Genomic DNA, 20,585 nt, shown 5'->3' on the forward strand with positions numbered 1-20,585 from the left:
CCAGAAATAATGGATAGAAGCAAAAGCAGGAAGTCACAGAATTAAGGGCTCCTGTACAGTTGACACCCTCAATCTGCAGTTGGGGACTGGAGAATATATTTCCCTTCACCCTTTTTAAAGTATTCTGTCCCAGAGATCTCCACCACACCCCCAGGCCACATTCTTGGGACACATCGCTGAAGGGCCATTTATACCCTTACCTGTCTCGACTGAAAATCTGGAACAGGACATTGAAGGAAGAAAGATTTTGGGTGGTGAACGGTGCCTGGTGCCTGAGGCCAAAGTCAGCTCTGCCTCTGTGTCTTGCAGATTCTGGGTCAGATAAGATGAGAGGAAAAATTCCCGGCCTCTTCCTAGTGAATTCATTTCTGCTGGACTAAGAAATGTCCATTGCATTATCTTGGGTTTTTTTTCTTTAAAGTAATTGGGTAAAACACACAAAGAGAGCATTGAAGATGTAGATTGGTTTGAAATTAGGAACCCACAATTAGTTCCTTTTCCTGACAGAGAGAGAGAGAGGGGTAAAAAACCTTCACAGATGTATAAGAGGCGTGCTCCCCAGACACACACACACTTCCTGCATCCTTGCCTCCCTGCTTCCCTTCCAACTTCTCTAAATCACTAGCCGTTTACAAATTTGCCATTTTGCAGAGTGATCGGCTTTGATGAAAGGTGGGTGCTAATAAGAATAATGCAGAGGGTGAAATCTTTTCATTTTGCCTCTGCCAAAAACATATTTACATTAAAGGGAGGTATGATAAGCATGGATTAAGTGTATAACGAATGATGCTCTAGAAACAGCATAAACCAACTGGCGCCAAAGTGAGCCTCTGTACTAAAAATACTGCTTACCCAAGCTAGACAACTTTGACAATCTTCTCTCTCTCTCTCTCTCTCTCTCTCTCACACACACACACACACACACACACACTTCAGACTCTTGTACTGAATCGCCCTAATCAATAATTTAGAGGGCTGTCAGAGGACAGGGAAATGTGCCTTACAGGAAAGCCCTGTGCTGCTGGGGCGAGACAGAGGCTAGAAGCTGGGGTTTAGAACCCAACATGCTGCCCTTCACCCTGGGCTCCTGCCTTGGAAAGGAGGGAGAGAGAGAAAGAGAGAGAGAGGATGGGAGATCAGAGCATTGGAACAGGGGTGAGAGCCAGCTCTGGGGAAAAGGGTGACTTTGGGGATACCAAAAGCAGAAAGTGATACTTCCAACCTACACAAATGGGCCCAGTGCTCTTCTATCTCTTAGGACACATTATCTTCCCAGCCAGGGGTGTGAGGGGAAGGTGTTTACTTGAATCCCGGGAAGAGGTATCGCCAGCCTGTCATGGTTCCTGGAGAAGAGGAGGGAGGGAGAGAGGGAGGAAATACAGAGGCAACCCAGAAATCCAGAAAGGTAGGAGAGAATTCAGAGAGGACCAAGAAAGCCAGAGAAAATAGAAAGGGAGAAGAAGAAAGAATAGAAAAGAGTAAATCAAAAACAGAAAGAATAAGAGAAGTAAAGGCTGGGAGGTAGCGACTGAGGAGACATATAGAAGCCAAGAACAGGATAGATGCCAGGCAGGGAAGAGAAAGTAAAAGAAAACACAGGAAAGACCACAGATCTGCAGTCACAGAATCTTGAAAGACAGAGAGACAGAAGAGCCAAAAGAAAAAAAAAGGAAGGGAAACAGAAATGGGTGCCCTGTCTGATGTAACCAAGAGGATTGTGCCTACCCCCGGAGGGAAGAAAGATGGGGAAGCTGACCAAAGAGATTGATTCTGAAGCCTCCAGACCTGAGAAGAACTAGGCTCTTAAAGCAAGTTGGGGGCGGGGGGCGGGCAGGGCGCGCCGAGGGAAGATGCGAAACTCCAGGAGGAAGGTCAAGCCTCCCAGGTCTGTGAAGTCCTCCTTTGGCTTCAGAGCTGCGTGTGGGAGAGTCAGGGTTTGGGGTAGCACAGGAGTGCTAATGTGGGGAGGAGGGGGCTAGCGGCGATTTGCGAGAGGAAACAAGAGCAGTAACCTAGGCACTCCCAAGGGAGCTGCCTCCCTGAGGTCCGCGATAAGAAAATCAGGTCCCGGCTTAGGGGAATTGAGCGCAAAGGAGGATGGGAGTCCTGTAGCGGGCACCTAGTCAGTTTCAACGCTTGTCAATATTAAAAAAAAAAAAAAAAAAAGCCTGGTATCCCATGAGCGAGGGGCACTGGGCAAAAACAAGGAACCATCTCTACCCAGAAAGCCCCTCCCCAGAAAAAGTTTACGTCTTGACCGACTCCCGTAGTAAACTTCTTAATTAAGCCTGAGACCTCCGGAGAAACCCCTGGATGTCCTTATGTCAACAGAGTTCCCCGTTTAGGGACACCTCGGACCGAAGAAAAGCTCCGCGGCAAACGGTGGGTGAAAGTTTAAGAGGGAATAAGCGTGTAATAGTCCCTCGCCAGACCTCACACATGCTGAAGAGAATATTTACAGCAAACTTGCCAAAGTAAACGACCCCGCCTACCCACCATCCTTTCCCCTTCCACCGCCCCCCCCCCTCCTTTTGTAAACTTCAGATAAACACCATTCGGTCACAAAAGGGTCGATTTGCCCCCTTATAGTTTGAGGCAGGCTGTGTCATAGGGAAAAGTGGGATCAGCAGAGGCTTCCCGGGGAATTCTTCGGCAAGACTAAGCATTCTCTGCCGCATCCTTGGCCTGGTCTGAGGATAGGTGACATGGTTGCGCGCGCGCGCGCGTGCACATACGCCATTTATTCTGAGGCTCCTCCTGCCCTTCCACTTTAAAATCCGCACTCATACTACTTCACTTTAAACTCTGCAGACGTCACAGATTTGGAGAGGTGTGTGTTGGGTTTTTTTTTTAATTAAAAAAAATTCAGGCCTACAATTATGTGAATACTCTTTGCAAAAGACGGAGGAATGCTGGGGGGACACCAGAAGTTCCGCGCGTCCTCTCGGATTCAAAATTTGGCCCCCTTCTCCCGCTCTTTTAAAGCACCGTTTCTCAGGCTCTGCCCAGGGGCAGGCTCCTTCAGTGTTTCCCGTCTGCCTTTTTTTGAACGTGAGGCGGGGAGAAAGACAGAGAAGATCGAGGGGGTCTGCGTGGAGAAAAAAAAAAAAGACCGTGTAGAGCCCGCGGCTAGAGCCTAAAAGCCCGGGCCCAGGGCGCGCTGGCCTGCGAGTTCTCCCGGCCGCCAGGCCTGGCACAAGTCTTCGGAACGCGCTAGCCAATGTTTAACCCGAATGCGGTGGCCACCAGGCCGCTTTTGTTTGTTCGCAAATTAATCACCCAGCGCACGGCCGGCGCCAGAGTGGGTTTATCACCCACCGGGAGGGGGGCGCGGCGGCCCCACAGAGACAAAGAGGAGTTCGCACCTTCCCGCTTTTGATCCCAAGTTACTGCGGCCTCCCTGCAAAATACGAGCCTCCTGGGGCCGAGTCTGGGAGGTCAGTCATAATTGGCGGAAGTTTGCAGACCATTAGCAAGATGTCGACATTTTCGATTCAGAACCCCGCAAACTTTCCTCTCCCCCCTCCTCCCTTGCGCGCTGGAGTGGGAGTGGGGGTCAGGAGTGGCAACTGGGGTGACCTCAGGGTTAAGTTAGAGCTACGGGCAAAAATAGGCACGTGAGGGAGGGGGCTGTATGAGGGGCTGAAATCAAGGCTAGGTCCACCTCCGCCGTTGAGGCCAAAGGCAAGTCGAGAATTTACAAGTGGAATCAGCAAGCTCCCCTCCCACGTCCAAACCTAAGGGAGGCCAGAATGCGGAGGACCGAGTAAAATGTCTCTCTCCTGGGCATCTGGACGCTTGGGGCACCGAGCTAGGGGGTGGGTCAGTCATCTCGTGGCTGCAGAATTACTTTCCTTCTAGTCGGAGCGTCGGGGCAGAGATTGGCCGGCGAGTGCAGGCAAAACCAGACCGGGGGTTTGGGGCCGCTCCTGAAAGCGCAGCGGTGAGGCCCCGGGCTCCGGCGGCCAGCAGTGTGGGGGAGGGGCGGGTTTCAGCCTCCAGAGATTCTTGAAACCCAGTGGTGACCTCCGTGGTCGGTGTAAGAAGGGGGAAGGCCTGGCTTCTCGCACCCTTCGGGATCGGGCCGCCAGGGACGCGGGAGGGGGGCGTTGTGAGCCGACACCCTGGCCCCCGCCGCCTCTTGCTCCACCACTGCAGAGAGAGGCCGAGAGGACGCCAGAGAAAGACCGAAAGGGAAAGAAAGGGGCGAGGTGGCGAGCCAGACGGAGTTCGCAGAACCACTCTATTCTCTCTGGTGACTTCAGGGAATTCTTAGCGCTGGCGCCAAGCGCTCTTAACCATGTGCGTCAAAAATGCGAGGCTGGAAAATCTTGTCGCCTCAAAAGTTCCGCCCCTATCTCGGCGCGGTTGGCCCACAACGGAACTGCATTTTCACCCCCCACTTGCTCTCGCTTCGGAGTCTGGGAGCTGGGGGCTTAGGGGGTACACGAGGCAAAATGTAAGAGAGGACGGTACTGGCTGTCGACACACACACACACATATCCCAAGCCTGGGGTTTCTTAACCCCCTAGGCCGCGCAATCAACCGTTCCTTCGTTCCACTGGAGGAAGCTCCCAACTCACGAAGGGTAAAAGAATATTGTCCCCAAGATTTCCCTCCATCCAAGCAGGGACGGCCCAACTCATTGGCCCCCAGAAATGGGAAATGTGGATCTGGAGAATCCTCTGACCCGGACAGGGACCTGCGGTAACAGTTACCAATTCGGCGACAGGTCTGATAGCTAAGATCCGGTTACCTCCCTCCCCTTCACCCTTGCTGAGGCCCCCCACCCTACCTGAATTGGAGCCGGTCACCTCGCCTCTGGGATGGGGGCGTTTCACGATTTGTTTTACAAATTCACCCCCCCGACTTCTGGCGAGATAAGTCCCCGGGTGGAGAAAGAACTGAGGCACCGAGAGATAAGTGCGATGCCTGGAGAAGATACAGGGCTGGCGCACCTCCCCCTACCAGCTCCTCACCGAGCCGGCCGCCGAAGGGAGGGAGGCGGCTGGATGGGGACAGGCCCAGAACCTAGTCCCTCGCTGCGCTCACTTTGTTCAGAACTCCCCTCTCCCCTCTGCACTCACACACACATTCAGGTGGAAAACCGGGAGCCCGATTCCAAATGGAAGACGAGATCTAAAAGGGCTGGTAAATGTATTTCAGAAAAGCCCGAGTCCGCCTCCCGGAGTCAGTTGAGCGCAGACCCGGGCAGCCGCGCAGGCTAAGTGTTTGCGTGTACGTTGTTTTCGCGGGTGGCTGGGTCCCAGTGGGCCGGCGCGTATTCGCGTACAGATGTGCTAGGAGTGTTTGGGTCTCCGCGCATAGTTTCGGGTGGGGCACGGTGGAGCGCGAGCCCCCACCAGCGCGGGCTGAGATCTGCCCGCATCCGTGTGCTCGGGAGCCCTTGAGCCCTGCTGCCAGGGAGACCGGCACCGAGAGACACCCGAGCTCGGGAGCCCTTTAGTGGCGGCCGGGAGGAGCTTGGCTCCACGTGGGGCTGGAGGGTGTGCAAGCCTGGAGACTCGGCGGCGCTCGCCTCGCCGCGGCGGTCGGCTTTTGTTGCGCCCGGCGGCCGGAGGACAGCTCGCGGGAGCCTGGGCCGTCCGCTCGGCTCGCCCGGGGCCGGGCTAAGAGGGTGAGCAGGAGAGAGAAACGGCCGCGGCGGCCAGAGGCGAGCCGAGCGCGCGAGAGGCGAGCGCCCCTGCCCGGCGCCGGGCGCGCTCTCCGCCTTCCTGGCCCGGCTCGCTCGCTCCCGCCTCCCTCCCCCGTGCTCCTTGCCCGGCCTCCTCCCTCTATCCCGGGCTGGATGACTGAGGCATTTCAGACGTGGGCTGAGCCAGAGCGAGCGAGCTCTGAGGCTGCAGCGATCTCTCGATAAGCCACCTAGAGGCGACTCGGTGCGCGCGCTCCCCAGTGGCTCCCCGCCCTCCCTCTGATCATGTTGACATATTCACAGGACAGGCAGTAGTACCGATGCGGCGCTGCGACGTTACAGTTTCCGACACCTTCTTTTTATAACTCGGCTCTATCCCCCAGCACTCGACCTGTGAAAACCACGCCTATGCAGCAACACAATTGGTCCGAAAGCGTCAAAGAGCCAATCAAGAGGCCTCCGGCTCTCCGCAGCCCACAGCAGAGCCCGACCTTCTAGACCGCCGAGCAGACGCCCGGGGAATTCTAGAGGCGGAGGAGGGTGGCGAGGAGCTCTCTCTGGCTTTCTCTCGCTCCCTCCCTCTCCTCGCGCTCCCTCTCCCACTCCGTCTCTCTCTCCTCTCTCTCTCTCTCTCTCTCCCTCTCTCTCTCTCTCCCTTCTTTTCATTCCCCTCCTCCCCCCTAAATCCTCCCTGCCCTGCGCGTCTGGACGCAGATTTAGGAAGCGAATTCGCTCACGTTTTAGGACAAGGAAGAGAGGCGCGGGAGAAGAGCACACCAAGATTCGGATTGAAACCCAGACACCAGGCTCGGAGCGGAGGAAGGAGGAGGAGGGCGAACGGAAGCCCGTTTGCAGTTCAAGTTTTGATAGCGCTGGTAGAAGAGGGCTTCAATCAGAGTTGTTGTTTTTTTTTTTTAAAGGAGGGAGACTTTTTCCGCTCTCTCGCTCGCAGTTCAAGCCGGTCTAGCGCAACTGCAGACGCCTCCTGCGAGCCAGAGGGAGAGGCAGAGAGATAGGGGGGCGGGGGAAGAAGAAGGAGAAGAAAAGGTAAAAAGTCTCCTAGGAGAACCGTTCGCATTTACAACAAAGAACTGGGGGCTGGAGGGGGACTGCCGGGACCGAGGGCTGGCGTGTCTATTTCGAGCCAAGCAGCAGGGCTCCGGCACGAGTCCAGACCCTGCTCGTTCCTCTCGCCTCGTAAACCGACTTCCAGGAGCGGCTTTTTGAAAACGCAAGACACAAGGACAGTCATCCGAGCGACTATGTCTCCTGATTTCTCGCCTTGCCCTCTTTAAAAGCGGCATTCCCCTCCCGAAAAGACACTTCCCCCTCCCCTCACTTTGAGGTGCTTTAGTTGTGATCCCCCCCTTTTTTGTTCTTTCGGTTTTTTTCCCCCCCTCCAAACTATGCGCTGCTGTTAAAAAACAAAAACAAAACAGAACAGCAGCTGCGGACTCGTCCCCGGCTGGAGCCCAGCGCCCCGCCTGGAGTGGATGAGCCTCTCCATGAGAGATCCGGTCATCCCTGGGACAAGCATGGCCTACCATCCGTTCCTACCTCACCGGGCGCCGGACTTCGCCATGAGCGCGGTGCTGGGTCACCAGCCGCCCTTCTTCCCCGCGCTGACTCTGCCGCCCAACGGCGCGGCGGCGCTCTCGCTGCCCGGCGCCCTGGCCAAGCCGATCATGGATCAATTGGTGGGGGCGGCCGAGACCGGCATCCCTTTCTCGTCCCTGGGGCCGCAGACACATCTGAGGCCTCTGAAGACCATGGAGCCGGAAGAAGAAGTGGAGGATGACCCCAAGGTGCACCTCGAGGCCAAAGAACTTTGGGATCAGTTCCACAAGCGGGGCACGGAGATGGTCATTACCAAGTCGGGAAGGTAAGCAAGCGGCGGGCCCCCTCCCCCCAACTACTGAAGGTTTCTTCCCTCCTTTTCTCTCTCGCCTCCCAGAACGGTCGGTTTGCCAGTTATTCCGGCTTAGAGGCAAACACAGTTCCCCCGGAACTGTGTACCAGGACTGTGTACAGAGACCTCCCCGGGCCCTGCCCCTGTGGTAGGAGATTTCAGCTTACCTGGGCGTCTGCAGCCGGCCGTTTTTCCTACCTGGGTCTGCATCCCGGGTTCCGTACAGGATAGGTAGAATTTTTTCAGTGCTGCCCAGACATCTCTGCAGGAAGAAAGAAAAGCACCCCACTGCAGGCAGTTCAGTGTTTCAAACCTTTCTGGAACATCCTTGTGTCTTTGTAGATGTTGTATTTTTGTCTGGTTCATTTTGCTGTCGGAGAGAAACACTTACAGCCCTTTTTGTTTGTGTGGTAGCAGGAGGCCTGGAAGGAGCTGCCCTGCCTTTTCTGCCCTCCAGCCTAGCCTCTGGGTCTGCAGGGGGCCTGAGCCTGCCCCTGCCAGCGTCAGAGAGAAACCGAAGGGCATTTGGGGTTTGTCCATACTGCTTCGTGTGTCTGTAATCGAGGGAGAGTTCAATAGGCAATTTTGACTAATTAAGATTATGTTTGCAGACCCAAGGAGCTAGTAGGAAGCCCCACACTGCTGTTTCATGTGTGAATATTATCAACCACATTTTACATAACGTTTAGAGGTCCTTGTCTGACCAAAACGTGCCTGTCACTTAAAATCACTGATTTTTTTTAAATGGCATCGAAGTCTACCAAGGCATAAAGTTGAAGGAATGAAAAGAAAATCCCTCTCTTCAGGTCTTTAGTTTTCTGTGTCTTTCCAAGCTAAACGAGGCCAAAGTTTGCCATGAAATCCTCCCAGAAGACACACAGGCAGTTTCACAGCGACCCGCTCTCTGCTCCCTTTTAAGTCAAAAGTACAGAATGCCAACGCCTCTGGAAAGTAAAAAGCAATTTGGTGGTGGAGTCTTGCCGTTTTGGACTGGCCCCGAGCAGTGGGGAGAATGTGGTTAGCGGCGCGATAGTCAGGCTGGTGATCAGGCCTGGGCGTCCACCCCAATCTACAGAATTCGTTTTGAGAACTCACCAAAGTACAGTTTCACTTCGCCAGCAGCGGGGCTGCTGTTCCACAGCAGGGAGGGGTGCAACTTGACATTTCTTTTCTGGATACGTTTAACATTTTCTCATCAGTGGGTGGTGGAAAATTCTACCTCGACGGACTGAACTTGACTAAAATCCTACCCAAACTGTTTACAAATACACACCCAGAAGAAAAGGCAGAGGAAAAGGCAGAGGAAAAGGCAGAGGCAGGAATTTCCCCGTCAGGAGGGCAATCTATGAAGTCATACAAGAGACCACAAAAATTACAAAGAAATTATTAGATGATGTGGAGAAATCCAGTGCCACAGTTCATTCGTTTTGAATCTTGGGACATTTAAAATAGAGCCATTTGAGCATATTTAATCCTTCTGTTGTGGAAGGAAACAACTTTGCATCCAGTCGCCCTACTCCGAATGGCACAAGCTCATCAAATGTAATCGAAAGTTTTAAATTTGATTTAAATATTTTAGGTAGAAGCTCAAACCCGGGAAACTGAGTGATATTTTTTTCTTTTTTTCCTCTCTCTTCTCTCCCCTCGTAGGCGAATGTTTCCTCCATTTAAAGTAAGGTGTTCAGGGCTGGATAAAAAAGCCAAATATATTTTGTTGATGGACATTATCGCTGCAGATGACTGTCGGTATAAATTTCACAATTCTCGGTGGATGGTGGCGGGAAAGGCTGACCCTGAAATGCCAAAGAGAATGTACATTCACCCCGACAGCCCTGCCACCGGGGAACAGTGGATGTCCAAAGTTGTCACTTTCCACAAACTGAAACTCACCAACAACATTTCGGACAAACATGGATTTGTAAGTTTCACTGCTTCCCTTGGACAAAATTTTCTCTTTCTTCTCTCTAGCAAAGGCAGTGCTTCCACCTTCCATGTAAAATCAAAGAGTTTCTCCCTTGCTCTCAGTTGCCAAGCATAGCAAACTTGCTCGATCCGCAAACAGAGATGGAGAGAGAATTCCAGGGTGTTTCTCTTCAGATAATGGAAGGCCTGGCATTCTGAAAGAAGTGAGGCTCACGTTCTGTGGCAAGTCCAGGTCTCGGTAACTGTTTGACCTGACAGGGAAGTTAAAAAGCAATCGTGAAGACGTAAAATCAGTGTCAAAGGTAGACGTTCGTAAGGGATTTGTTTTACGATATCAAACTTCTGTTTTGAAACCAGCCATATTGTTGCTTAGGGGAGTTTTAAGGTTCGAAGTCTTGACTCTGTTGGTGAGAGGGTGTGAATACAGATTTTGAAAGATGTTCTTCCCTTGGACTAGAAAAGAACTGGGCTTAGGTGAGAGTCAGGTTTACTGGAAATGAGACTTAGATTTCCCAGTACAAAAATTGCACGTGTGTTGGGAGTATATGTATGGATTCAGGGAGGGAGTTCCTAGAAACTTTCAGGAGACTTAGATTGCATGTAAAAGTCAAGCAAAGGACCTTTTGCCCCCTGCCCCTATGCCTCCCCAACATTTCAATAAAATAAACAGAGTGATAAGTGAGGAATAAGCAGAAAGATTAGGCCCAGGAAGACGTGAATGGCGCGGAAATATCTTCAGGGGGCAGGAATTGCATTTGAAGCCCTTGATTTGATTAAGACATAAATATTCCTCTCTAGAGTTCAGCCTTTCAGGGCTTTAAGTGGATTGGGCTCATCAATTAGTGGGCACTTAAAAGACTGAATCATTTTGTAAATTAAAATGCATGTTTTTCTCTATCTTTTAAGACTTTGGCCTTCCCAAGTGATCAAGCAACGTGGCAGGGGAATTATAGTTTTGGTACTCAGGTAGGCTAGGGTTCAAGGTACGAATCAACCTTAGATGGTGAGGGTGGGGGAGGACCCTTTGGAAATTGAGGAGCAATTTGGATTCTCCAGAAGATTACGTGGGGAGCTGAACGTTCCCACAGAGGTACTCCAAGGAGGTGGGCTCGGTACAAGCGTGGTGCCCTTCGGTGGGGTAGACGTCGGCCTGACAGGGGTCCTAGGGTCCTGTTCTTCCCACTAAATCCTCTTGTGATGTGTGTCTCTCCTCTTCCGGCCCCTGCAGACTATACTGAACTCCATGCATAAATACCAGCCTCGCTTCCACATTGTGAGGGCCAATGACATCTTAAAACTTCCTTATAGTACTTTTCGGACGTACTTGTTCCCGGAAACCGAATTCATCGCTGTGACCGCATACCAGAATGATAAGGTAACCGAAGTCGCTTTTCTTTTTAATCGTGATATTAACACCCACTTCCCCTCCCCCCTGTAAGCTGCTCTGGGGAGAGGATAAGAAAGTTACAAGAGCATTGGGATGGGACTCTGATTTTTCTTTTGTGATTTGACCTTCACTGGAGTTTTGCGGGGAAGGGGCACTGGCACACTGCAGAGGCAGAAGGAAAAAAAAAAAAAAAAAACTTGACCAGCTAGGAATCCGATGCTGAGTGGAAAAAAATTCCACACTAACTTTGCCAGTGAGAAGCTCCTGTAACCACCCGTCCTTACCGTTGCCCGCCCCACCCGACCCAGGGCTTTCTCCTGTTGGTTTCAAGGTTCATCCTCTTCCCCTTCGGGAAGAAGGGTCGAGAAATCAGGTTCGAAAGGAACCAGCTAAAATTGAAGGCAAAAGCCATTCGGGATCTTGGGAGGAGAGTCCCAGCAGAGACCAGATTTTCTCCCCTAGCCAGAAATCCCGAGTAGCTGGTCTGGTTTTTATTACCTTTTACGCTGCTGTGTTTTTTATGGTGTGTGTGTGTGTGTGTGTGTGTGTGTGTGTGTGTGTGTGTGTGTGTGTTTGGAAAAACCTACTCTGATCACAGGGTCATGCTAATTGAGTTGTCTGAGGCTTTTGAGATGAGATGACCAAAGTCACCACTTCATTTGAAGGGTTTTTTTCTCCCTGGGCCTGAGGCCGGGGATTACGAGCACCCCCAAATGGAACAGCAGGCAGCACCTGGTAGGTAAGGCTATGGTGGCCCGAAGGTCATGGGCGTGTGCACAGAGACACAGAGAAAAGTGAGTCTTGCTGCGGGTTCACCAGGCGCCAGCTTGGCTGTTAGCAGGCAGTTAAGGGGGGCGGGGGGTAGGGGGGTGGGGGGCACCTGAGGACCTCTGCCCTTCAACTTCTGAACCCTGGACCTCAGTGCCAGGCCAGCTCACTAGACGACGACGCCCTACATTTTGAATTCACTCTCACTATGGGTGGGTCCTCTGTGGCCTGCTGATGGGGGTGTTCCAGGTCTGCTTCCTTGGTCTGGAGACTAGGACATCAGGACCTCCTCTCCCTGCAAGAAGTGCAAGCAGGATTTATTCCAAGAACAAGAATCCGTCCAAGGGGCCCTTTTCCCACCTCTAGCGAACTCTGTATATACATCATCCCCATCCCCGACCCCACCGCAGGGAAGGGATTTGAAAGATTCCGTACTATTTTTCCTCAGCGTGTAAAAACGCAAGCACCCTCTAGACCCAGAATGCTGTGAATCTAAGTTGTTAACGGAATAATAAAAGATAGCATTTTTGATCAAAGCGGCCATGGGCCTTCTCCACCTAATGGCGGTGGCAGGGCATATAAGTGAAAACAAATGTTTCCAGTGGTCATTCGGTCCTTCTAAATCTATAATTGTCAATATCGTAATTCCTGAAACACGCTCCCCCGACACCCAGCAAAAAAATCAAGTCCACTCCAGCACAAGGGTAGTGAAACCCCATAAATCATTTTATTAGATTTACAGAAAAGGTTGGAGGATGTGCTGTGTGTATGTTTGTGCGTGTGTTTGGGGGCAGGAAATCTACCATAACATATTTTATGATCATTGCACTGTATAAAAAATCTAAAGGAAAGCATAATTTTTAGATCTACAGGTTGCCCCTTGACAGCCTTTCCATTTCTAAGCCCAGGCTGTTGGCTGCCCAGGCAGGATCATTTCAGCCTGGAATCCCTGGTTTGGCCTCCAATGGGAGATGCCAGCCATGACACAGTTTGCTTTGGTTTTCCTCCTGGCCCCCTCCAAACTTCTTCTGTGTTCCCCTCTCTCTTTCTCTTCAACCTGGCCTATCCAAATGACTTCTCCTCTGGTGGTTGGAAGTCAGATTTCTAGTAGATTAATGAGTTGGGGGAAACACTCCCAGAACATTCTAGAAAATGAAGCCAGTGTCTCTTTCTTGCTTGTGTCTCCTTCTCTAGATAACTCAGTTAAAAATAGACAACAACCCTTTTGCAAAAGGTTTCCGGGACACTGGAAATGGCAGGAGAGAAAAAAGGTGAGCTGAGACGGTTGTTTCTCAGATAATTTAGAAGATCGCTTGTCTAGGTCCCGACACTCAACTGTTAGAAGTGGAATGCAGACACTTACCTTGAGAAGGGTGGGGGAAGGGCGGGGGAAGGGTGGAAAACAGTCTGATGCCCCTCGACCAAGAGCTTACCGATGTCGGTACACCACTTTCTCTGCCTCTTCCATGTTACCTTAGAGGAAGTTACCTAGGCCACCCCATAGAAAGATGTCTCTGCAAGAAAAGTATCAGGAATACAGATTATATGCAGATGCCTATTAATTTCTAATTAGTTTAAGTTCATCCTGGGCAGGTCCCAGGAAAGGACTGAGCCATTCACAAAATGCCTTGGAATTTTTGCAGTCTTGTCTGGCAAATACCCTCAGACAGAACTGAAGCCCCTGGAGACATCTATGGCCCCCTCCTTCTGTGGGGACATGTATCATTCTGTATTAAGCAGACAGCTGGCTGGTATATAAAAGAAGCTCTCCCCTCCCCCACCCGCGTTCAAAGAATTTCGAAAATCCAGAAAATCAGCCCCAATTTTTAACCTATCCCCTGGGGGAGGGACTGGGCATTAAGAAATAATTTCTCACATCAAAATAGATTTTTTTAAGTCCAATTAATGTGTTGGTGAACCGATTACAGTAAAGTGCACCATGAAATAACCACTTCTTCCCAATCTTAGCAACCCGTGCGGAGTTGGTCCGCCCTTTGTGTTCACTGCTTTGAGTCCTCTGTTCCCCTCAGTCTGTGAGGCAGGCTGCTCAGCTGTCTCTGGCTGGCTCCAATCTCCCGTCTTGCTCTTTACTTTTTTTTTTTTCATATCATGGTTTATTTCATAAGATGACATCATAATTCATGTCTAATTCACAAGAACAAAGACTCAAACCCCTCCTGCCTTCCCGTTGAACTCTGAGGGTAGGGAAATCCAGGTACAAATGCATGATCATGAGATGGCCCAACCTGATATCTAGTGGCTCAGGGTCACCAGGTACGGTCCTGCCCCTCATGAAGACATTATCTTGCCATCACCTGGACCTGCAGCTCCCAAAGGAGCAATCGGTAACTCCTGGGGAGGTGTGAGAACTGGAACCAGTGAGGCCCAAAGTTGCTCTTTACTTTTAAACAAGATTTCACTGCCCCAGCCAATACCCCTTCCCTAATGAATCCCTCTGGTCTTGAATAAATACACCCAAAGCCTTCTTTCCCCCTCCCGTCCCCCTGGGCGTGTGTGCGCCTCTTTGGAGAGGGTGAGGCCGCCCGAGGGGAGAATCCTGTTCTGATGTGTAACGCTGGGTGTGTGTGGGCTTCTGCCACAGAAAGCAGCTCACCCTGCAGTCCATGAGGGTGTTCGACGACAGACACAAAAAGGAGAACGGCACCTCCGACGAGTCCTCCAGTGAGCAGGCTTCCTTCAGCTGCTTCGCTCAGTCCTCCTCTCCGGCCGTCTCCACTGTAGGGACATCCAACCTCAAAGGTAAGTCTGGCCACCTCTGATTTCTCAGATTTCTCCAGCTCTTGGAAGCCTGAAGAGTTGGGGGCTGGGGGCGCCCACCAGGGAACCTGACCCCTCCAAAGCTTCAGATCCTTCTAGAAGTTTGTAAACAGGAGCCAAATCTCACAAAGGGTGATCAGGTGTGTCCCCCTTCCCTGAGTTCCTCTGAGAGCTCAGACCCCTTTCGCCCAGACACTGAGTTGGCAGGGAGGAAGGAGTGGTCCCAGCTCCTGTATTCCCTCTGGGTGGGCGCCTGGAGCATCCCTCTCTCTCTCTTTCTTTTTCCCACACTCCCCCACCCCACCCCTCCAACCAAGCAGCAGCTGACTTTTTTTCACTCCATCTTCAAACTCTAGGTTAAAATGTGTTAGGCTGGGGGTGGGAGGAGTCAGGGGATTTTCTGCCACCTGGAACAGGGAAGGTGACCAAGAGAAATCCAGCTGTAGGGCCACCATGGACCTGTGAGAGAAGATGAAGCACTGAGAATCTGGGTTGGGGAGGGCAGGGGTGGGAGAGGAGGAGCTGTTCAAATCCCCAGTTGGTTTCCTGTGTTTAAAGAGCAAGAACTATTTATTTGGAAAGACACACATGCTCTCAATAGGAAGAGACCTGTTTTTTAAGTGAAATAAAATGAGAGTTCTTTATGTCTTCAATCCATTCAAGCTTTAAACACAAAACGGGATCCCTTTTTCTTTTTTTTTTTTTTTTCTGGTAGGACACCCACAGAGGGTGTGGTGAGAGCAAAAGAGAATCCGTGATTGTCTTCAGGCAGTGAGTGGGCCGCTTATCACCCATCTCTGTCTGCAGAGACAGGGGAAACAGAGAAGGCTCAGTGGAGTGTGTGTGTGTGTGTGTGTGCACGCGTGTTGGGGGAGGAGTGTTCAATTCTGCCACTACCAATTCAATGTCAGGGTTCTCTCCAAACAAATCCTTCTGAGAGAAATCCACAAATTTGTGGAAGGGGCTGCTCTCAATCACTCAGGGAACAAAGAGAGGGTAACTGGAAGGTGTTCCCGCAGTGAGTTTTAGTGTAAGTCAGTTTTAATTTTTAAAAACTGAATTTGCAATCGAATGGGGAAAAAGGCCAGTAAAGGCTTTGTCTGACCTAGTAGGAGCTCAGTCCTCACTTGTGTAAAATAGTAAAATTCACTACCCATTTGAGGAAGGATCTAGGGACGGAGGGGTGCCGCTCTATCTACATACTGGAAATTCGTTACTAGCTTGTTGCATCCTTCCACTAAAATTTGCGGTATCATCACTCCCACTTTGCAGATGAGAAAACTGAGGCGCAGAGAGGTTAAGGGGCTTCCTGGGGTTACACAGCTGGGAAGTGGCTAAGCTGGGATTCAAAGTGGGGAACTGGAATTCTGCTGGCCCGGGTTTCAGAGCTAACGCCCTTCTGCTTGGCTTTTGTTTCCCTCCTATGGCAGATCTGTGTCCCAGCGAGGGTGAGAGCGATGCCGAGGCCGAGAGCAAAGAGGAGCACGGCCCGGAGGCCTGCGACGCGGCCAAAATCTCCACCACCACGTCGGAGGATCCGTGCCGGGACAAGGGCAGCCCGGCGGTCAAGGCGCACCTCTTCGTAGCCGAGCCCGGCGGCCGGCCCCGGGACAGCGGGCGGCTGGACAAGGCGTCGCCCGACTCGCGCCACAGCCCGGCCACCATCTCGTCCAGCACCCGCGGCCTGGGAGCCGAGGAGCGCCGGAGCCCGGGCCGCGAGGGCGCGGCCCCTTCCAAGGTCGAGGAGGCGCGCGCGCTGCCGGGCAAGGAGGCCTTCGCGCCGCTCACCGTGCAGACGGACGCGGCCGCCGCGCACCTGGGCCAGGGCCCCCTGCCCGGCCTCGGCTTCGCCCCCGGCCTGGCCGGCCAGCAGTTCTTCAACGGGCACCCGCTCTTCCTGCACCCCGGCCAGTTCGCCATGGGGGGTGCCTTCTCCAGCATGGCCGCCGGCATGGGGCCCCTGCTGGCCACCGTGTCTGGGGCCTCCACTGGCGTCTCGGGCCTGGATTCTACGGCCATGGCCTCGGCCGCCGCGGCGCAGGGACTGTCGGGGGCGTCCGCGGCCACCCTGCCCTTCCACCTCCAGCAGCACGTCCTGGCCTCTCAGGTATTTATCAACCGCCTCTCCGGCCCCTCGTTGACTCTCGTTTGCCTGTCCTTAGATCCCAGACACTCACCCAGTCCCCTTGTCTAGAAGCTTTCAATAATAATAATTATTATTATCATCATCATTATTATTACTAGGTGCAAGACTTACTGATTCATCATAACCTCACACTCCACCAAAACTTAAAAAAATTTTTTTTCTAAGTTAAGGGCTATTTCTAGCAGAGTAACTAGATGGTAATAACAGATAATAACTCTACACAGCGCTTACTTTGTGCTGGGTACCTTCTAAGTACTCGATCTATTCTGACTTCAGTGATCCTATGATCACCTCCACCTTCTAGACGAAAGGACAGAGATCAGAGATGTTGATTAACTTATCCAAGGACACACAGCTGGTAGGTGATGGACCTGAGACTCTACCCCAGGCAGTCAGTCAGGTTCCAGGGCCTTTTCCAGAGGCTGTGATTTTAGCTTCAGAGTTGAAATGTCTCTTAAATGTTTCACAGCCAACCCTCCCCCAAGACTTAGAGGAGGGAGAGACCATGACCTGGTAAGGGAAGTGACTCCCTGGGGAAGAGTTGATTCTTGAACCTCCAATATGAAGCTATTTTCCTGCTCCCCCACCCCTCGCAGGCCAGCCTGTTCCCCAAAGGGTTAATGGCTTGTGCACACGTGGGAAATGTCAGAGAAGGACAGGCTGGGGCTGTGGCAGGCTTAGCGGCCTGTGTATGGCTCAGACAGCTGTGTTGGGGCTCCAGCAGCTGGGGAGAAGTCTCAGGCTGCTGAAAGTGCTCTGAACCCCGGTGAAAAGGTTCTATGGGGTTTTCTGCATGCCCTTGCCTTTTGTTTTGTCTGAGTGCATTCATCTCCCTTCCCTGAGCCAAGAGGCAGGACTGGCCTCCCCCTCTGGAAAGAGGAGGGGACTGAGAAAAGGGCTGGCTTCTGCCCTTCCTCCATCCCTCCCATCTCCTATGCTAGCCCTTTCTGGAGACCCTCCTGTCATTGGTGGGCAAGTGATAGGCGGGCGAGGGCCTGCCTGGGCAGACAGGTACTAACAGTACCCAAGGCAGTGGGTCAGAGGAACTAACCCGGGCCAGGGTCCCCGGATTTTTCTTCTGCTTCTGCCTCTTGCTAGCTGAGTGAATTCCTGCACCCGGGGCCTACCTTAACTCAGTCTCTCCACCTGTAACACCAGCGTATCTGGGGCTATGTGATTTCTTGGTTCATAGCAAACACCCTTTACTCTTTCCCCCTCCATCCTGCCCACCCCTGTTTTCCTTTTGCTTAAGGATCTTCCCCAGATTTTTTTTTTTTTTAAACTTCTAGACTGGAGTAGGAGGACGGAGGGGTGGAGCGACAAGAATGAAAAAAAATTCATGTCCAATATTTTATGCCCTCTGGTTTTCACCCAGCTACTTTTGTGGGGTAGACTGTCTGTAGCCCCATTTAACAGGTGGAACAACTGACTCTGATGGGAGAATTTCCAACCGTCCTATTGGCCAGGCACCCTGTGTGAAGTATATTGCAGGCAGCAGCTCATTTCATACCCACAAAGTCCCCCAGAAGTATGCGAATTATTAAGCTTTTCCCTGGTTTTGCCATATAAGAAAGCTGAGGCACAGGGAGGGAATACTTTGACCTAGGTTGACACAGCTTAGATTTGGACCTAGACACAGAAGTTTGAGTGTCCTGCTCTCTACCCCCCAGGGAGAGAGGTGAAGGACTCACCCAAGGTGGGGACGGGTGGGGGAGGGGTGGGGGATGAGGTTGGCTCCTCCCCACTGCGCAGAGCCTGGGCCCTGACTCTTCTGCCCCTGCCTTCTCTTCCTCGCCCAGGGCCTGGCCATGTCGCCTTTCGGAAGCCTGTTCCCTTATCCCTACACGTACATGGCCGCGGCGGCGGCCGCCTCCTCGGCAGCGGCCTCCAGTTCCGTGCACCGCCACCCGTTCCTGAACCTGAACACCATGCGCCCGCGGCTGCGCTACAGCCCCTACTCCATCCCCGTGCCGGTGCCGGACAGCAGCAGCCTGCTCACCACCGCCCTGCCGTCCATGGCCGCAGCCCCGGGGCCCCTCGATGGCAAGGCCGCCGCCCTGGCCGCCAGCCCGGCCTCGGTGGCCGTGGACTCAGGCTCGGAACTCAACAGCCGCTCCTCCACGCTCTCCTCCAGCTCCGTGTCCTTGTCGCCCAAACTCTGCCCGGAGAAGGAGGCGGCCACCAGCGAACTGCAGAACATACAGCGGCTGGTCAGCGGCTTGGAAGCCAAGCCCGACAGGTCCTGCAGCGCATCCCCGTAAACCCCTCCCCAGAAAAGTCTCTTCATTCCAGTCCAGTCCAGTCCAGTATGCAGTGCACTTTGTTGGATGTCAAATAAACCACGGGCGTGCAGTGAGGTCAGCCCTTCTTTGTGAAGCCCTGTCTGGGAAGGGGTGCCGGACTCCCTGGAGAGAATGCGCTAGAAACAAGCCCTTTCTTCTTGGCGTGGTTTATACATCCGGGATCTGGCTCAGAAACGTCGGTTGCACTGAGCTCTTGGGGGTGGGAGTCAATGCCTTGGCGGCCGGAGAACCTCCTTCGAGGCTGGTCTGGAAGCTGTGGGAAGATCGAGGTAGCCAGGCCCCAGGAGGGGAGGGGTTGAAAAGCTCCCCCAGTGCAGATTTATATATATATATTTTTTTCCTTCACCGTGTCAAGTGGAAACAAATAAAATTGAAAAAAAAAGTACCGGGGACAAATGGATACATTAATATGATTCTGTTTGTGAAGATTAAAAACTTTCTAGTGACCTGCGTATCAGTTCTAAATAAATTACTGGGTAGCATTGTTTGGGGAGGGAAGTCCCTGCCATCCTTGTTTAGTCTCTATTAAGGAAATCTGTGTCTTTTTAATATTCTTGTGATGTTTTAAGAGCTATAGGTCTCTTTTTGCATGTTCCACAGTAATGTATTTGTGGGTTTTATTTTTGAATGCTTGCTTTTAGAGAGAAAAGGACATTACCCCTTACCCTTTTCCTCGATTCTCGACAACCCCAAGGGGGATGATTTAAAGGGAAGGGGGTGGGGAAAACACCAAAAATGAATTTATTTTATCTAAGCTCTGTAGCAGGATTCATGTCGTCCCTCTGACAGTTCTTTCTCTTTCCTGTATATGCAATAACAAGGTTTTAAAAAATAATAAAGAAGAAACGAGACTATTAGACAAAGTATTTATGTAATTATTTGATAACTCTTGTAAATAGGTGGAATATGAATGCTGGAAAAATTAAACTTTAATTTATTGACATTGTACATAGCTCTCTGTAAATAGGATTGCAGCTGTCAGGTTTTGTGGTTTTGTTTTCCTATAGTCAGTTTTATTTCAAGGTCACAGGATCGCTTTTAAAAGTAGAAAACACACTTTCTGCACCGACACCGACACACTTTTCAAAAGAGTCGTCTGCAAAGAAAAAAAAATTTTTTTTAATGTCCAAAAGTGGGGAAAAGTGCTATGGCCTATTTTACCAAAACTTGGGGCGGTGGGGCTGGGAAGCAGCCCCACCTGAAATCCCTAAGAGGTTCTGAGATTGCTTGCGGGTGGGGTGGGGAGTGTGGAGGCTACGGTTTGACTTCATGATTTTTCTTTTGTATTTGTATTTGCTAGTCTGATTTCTTCAAAACAAAGTGGAATTGACTACTTACTGTCTTCAGTGTTGATGGTGTTTTGAATTGGTGCCTATAGAGATATATTCACAGTTCAAAAGTCAGGTGCTGAGAGCTGGTTTAAAGACAAAAATTCATGAAGGTATATTTTGTGCTATAATTGTTGATGAGTTCTTTGGTTTTCTGTATTTTTGCCCCCTCTCTTTAAAATATCATTGAAATTTCAATAAATTTTTATTGAAATGTCTTTGGGCCTCGTGTTAAGTGCTTTCTTTAGGGAACTTTACTGAAAGTGGAGAGTGGGCCTCTTTCTCTCCTGGCTTCCTTTAGCCCCTTCTCTTTGCCTTTAAATAATTAAGACCGCCCCCACTGAACCAAAATGAGATGTCACTCAAGTTACAAAACTAAAAACAAAA

The 20,585-nt window shown here is 51.5% G+C and overlaps 1 protein-coding gene and 1 long non-coding RNA gene across 3 annotated transcripts in view; one reads left to right on the plus strand and one right to left on the minus strand.

Annotated features, from left to right (window-relative positions):
- Positions 1-7,337, minus strand: part of LOC309830792 — a 24,971-nt gene extending 17,634 nt beyond the window's left edge. The window contains exons 1-2 of the long non-coding RNA XR_014297537.1: positions 7,214-7,337; positions 6,394-6,641 (exon numbers count right to left, since the gene is read on the minus strand). This is a non-coding gene — a long non-coding RNA (uncharacterized lncRNA). The remainder of the gene's footprint in view (positions 1-6,393; positions 6,642-7,213) is intronic.
- Positions 7,141-20,363, plus strand: TBX3 (T-box transcription factor 3). Of its 2 annotated transcripts, XM_082667591.1 has the most exons (8): positions 7,141-7,538; positions 9,216-9,483; positions 10,395-10,454; positions 10,717-10,863; positions 12,838-12,914; positions 14,246-14,403; positions 15,852-16,528; positions 18,367-20,363. In XM_082667591.1, exons 1-8 carry the CDS (start codon positions 7,150-7,152, stop codon positions 18,826-18,828), a joined length of 2,238 nt encoding a protein of 745 aa, XP_082523717.1. In that variant the 5' UTR covers positions 7,141-7,149; the 3' UTR covers positions 18,829-20,363. The 2 variants fall into 2 exon arrangements, with proteins under 2 accessions (XP_082523717.1, XP_082523718.1); XM_082667592.1 differs by lacking the exon at positions 10,395-10,454.
- Positions 20,364-20,585: the final 222 nt, after the last annotated feature.

Source organism: Grampus griseus (genome assembly GCF_964374135.1).
Source record: "Grampus griseus genome assembly, chromosome: 12".
Lineage (NCBI taxonomy): Eukaryota > Metazoa > Chordata > Mammalia > Artiodactyla > Delphinidae > Grampus > Grampus griseus.

Bases quoted from the DNA above. Each gene is read 5' to 3' on its own strand.
- TBX3 (XM_082667591.1), top strand. From the start codon at position 7,150: ATGAGCCTCTCCATGAGAGATCCGGTCATCCCTGGGACAAGCATGGCC. The intron at 10,864-12,837 runs GTAACCGAAGTC...CTCCTTCTCTAG, and splicing joins CCGCATACCAGAATGATAAG to ATAACTCAGTTAAAAATAGA. The intron at 16,529-18,366 runs GTATTTATCAAC...TTCCTCGCCCAG, and splicing joins AGCACGTCCTGGCCTCTCAG to GGCCTGGCCATGTCGCCTTT.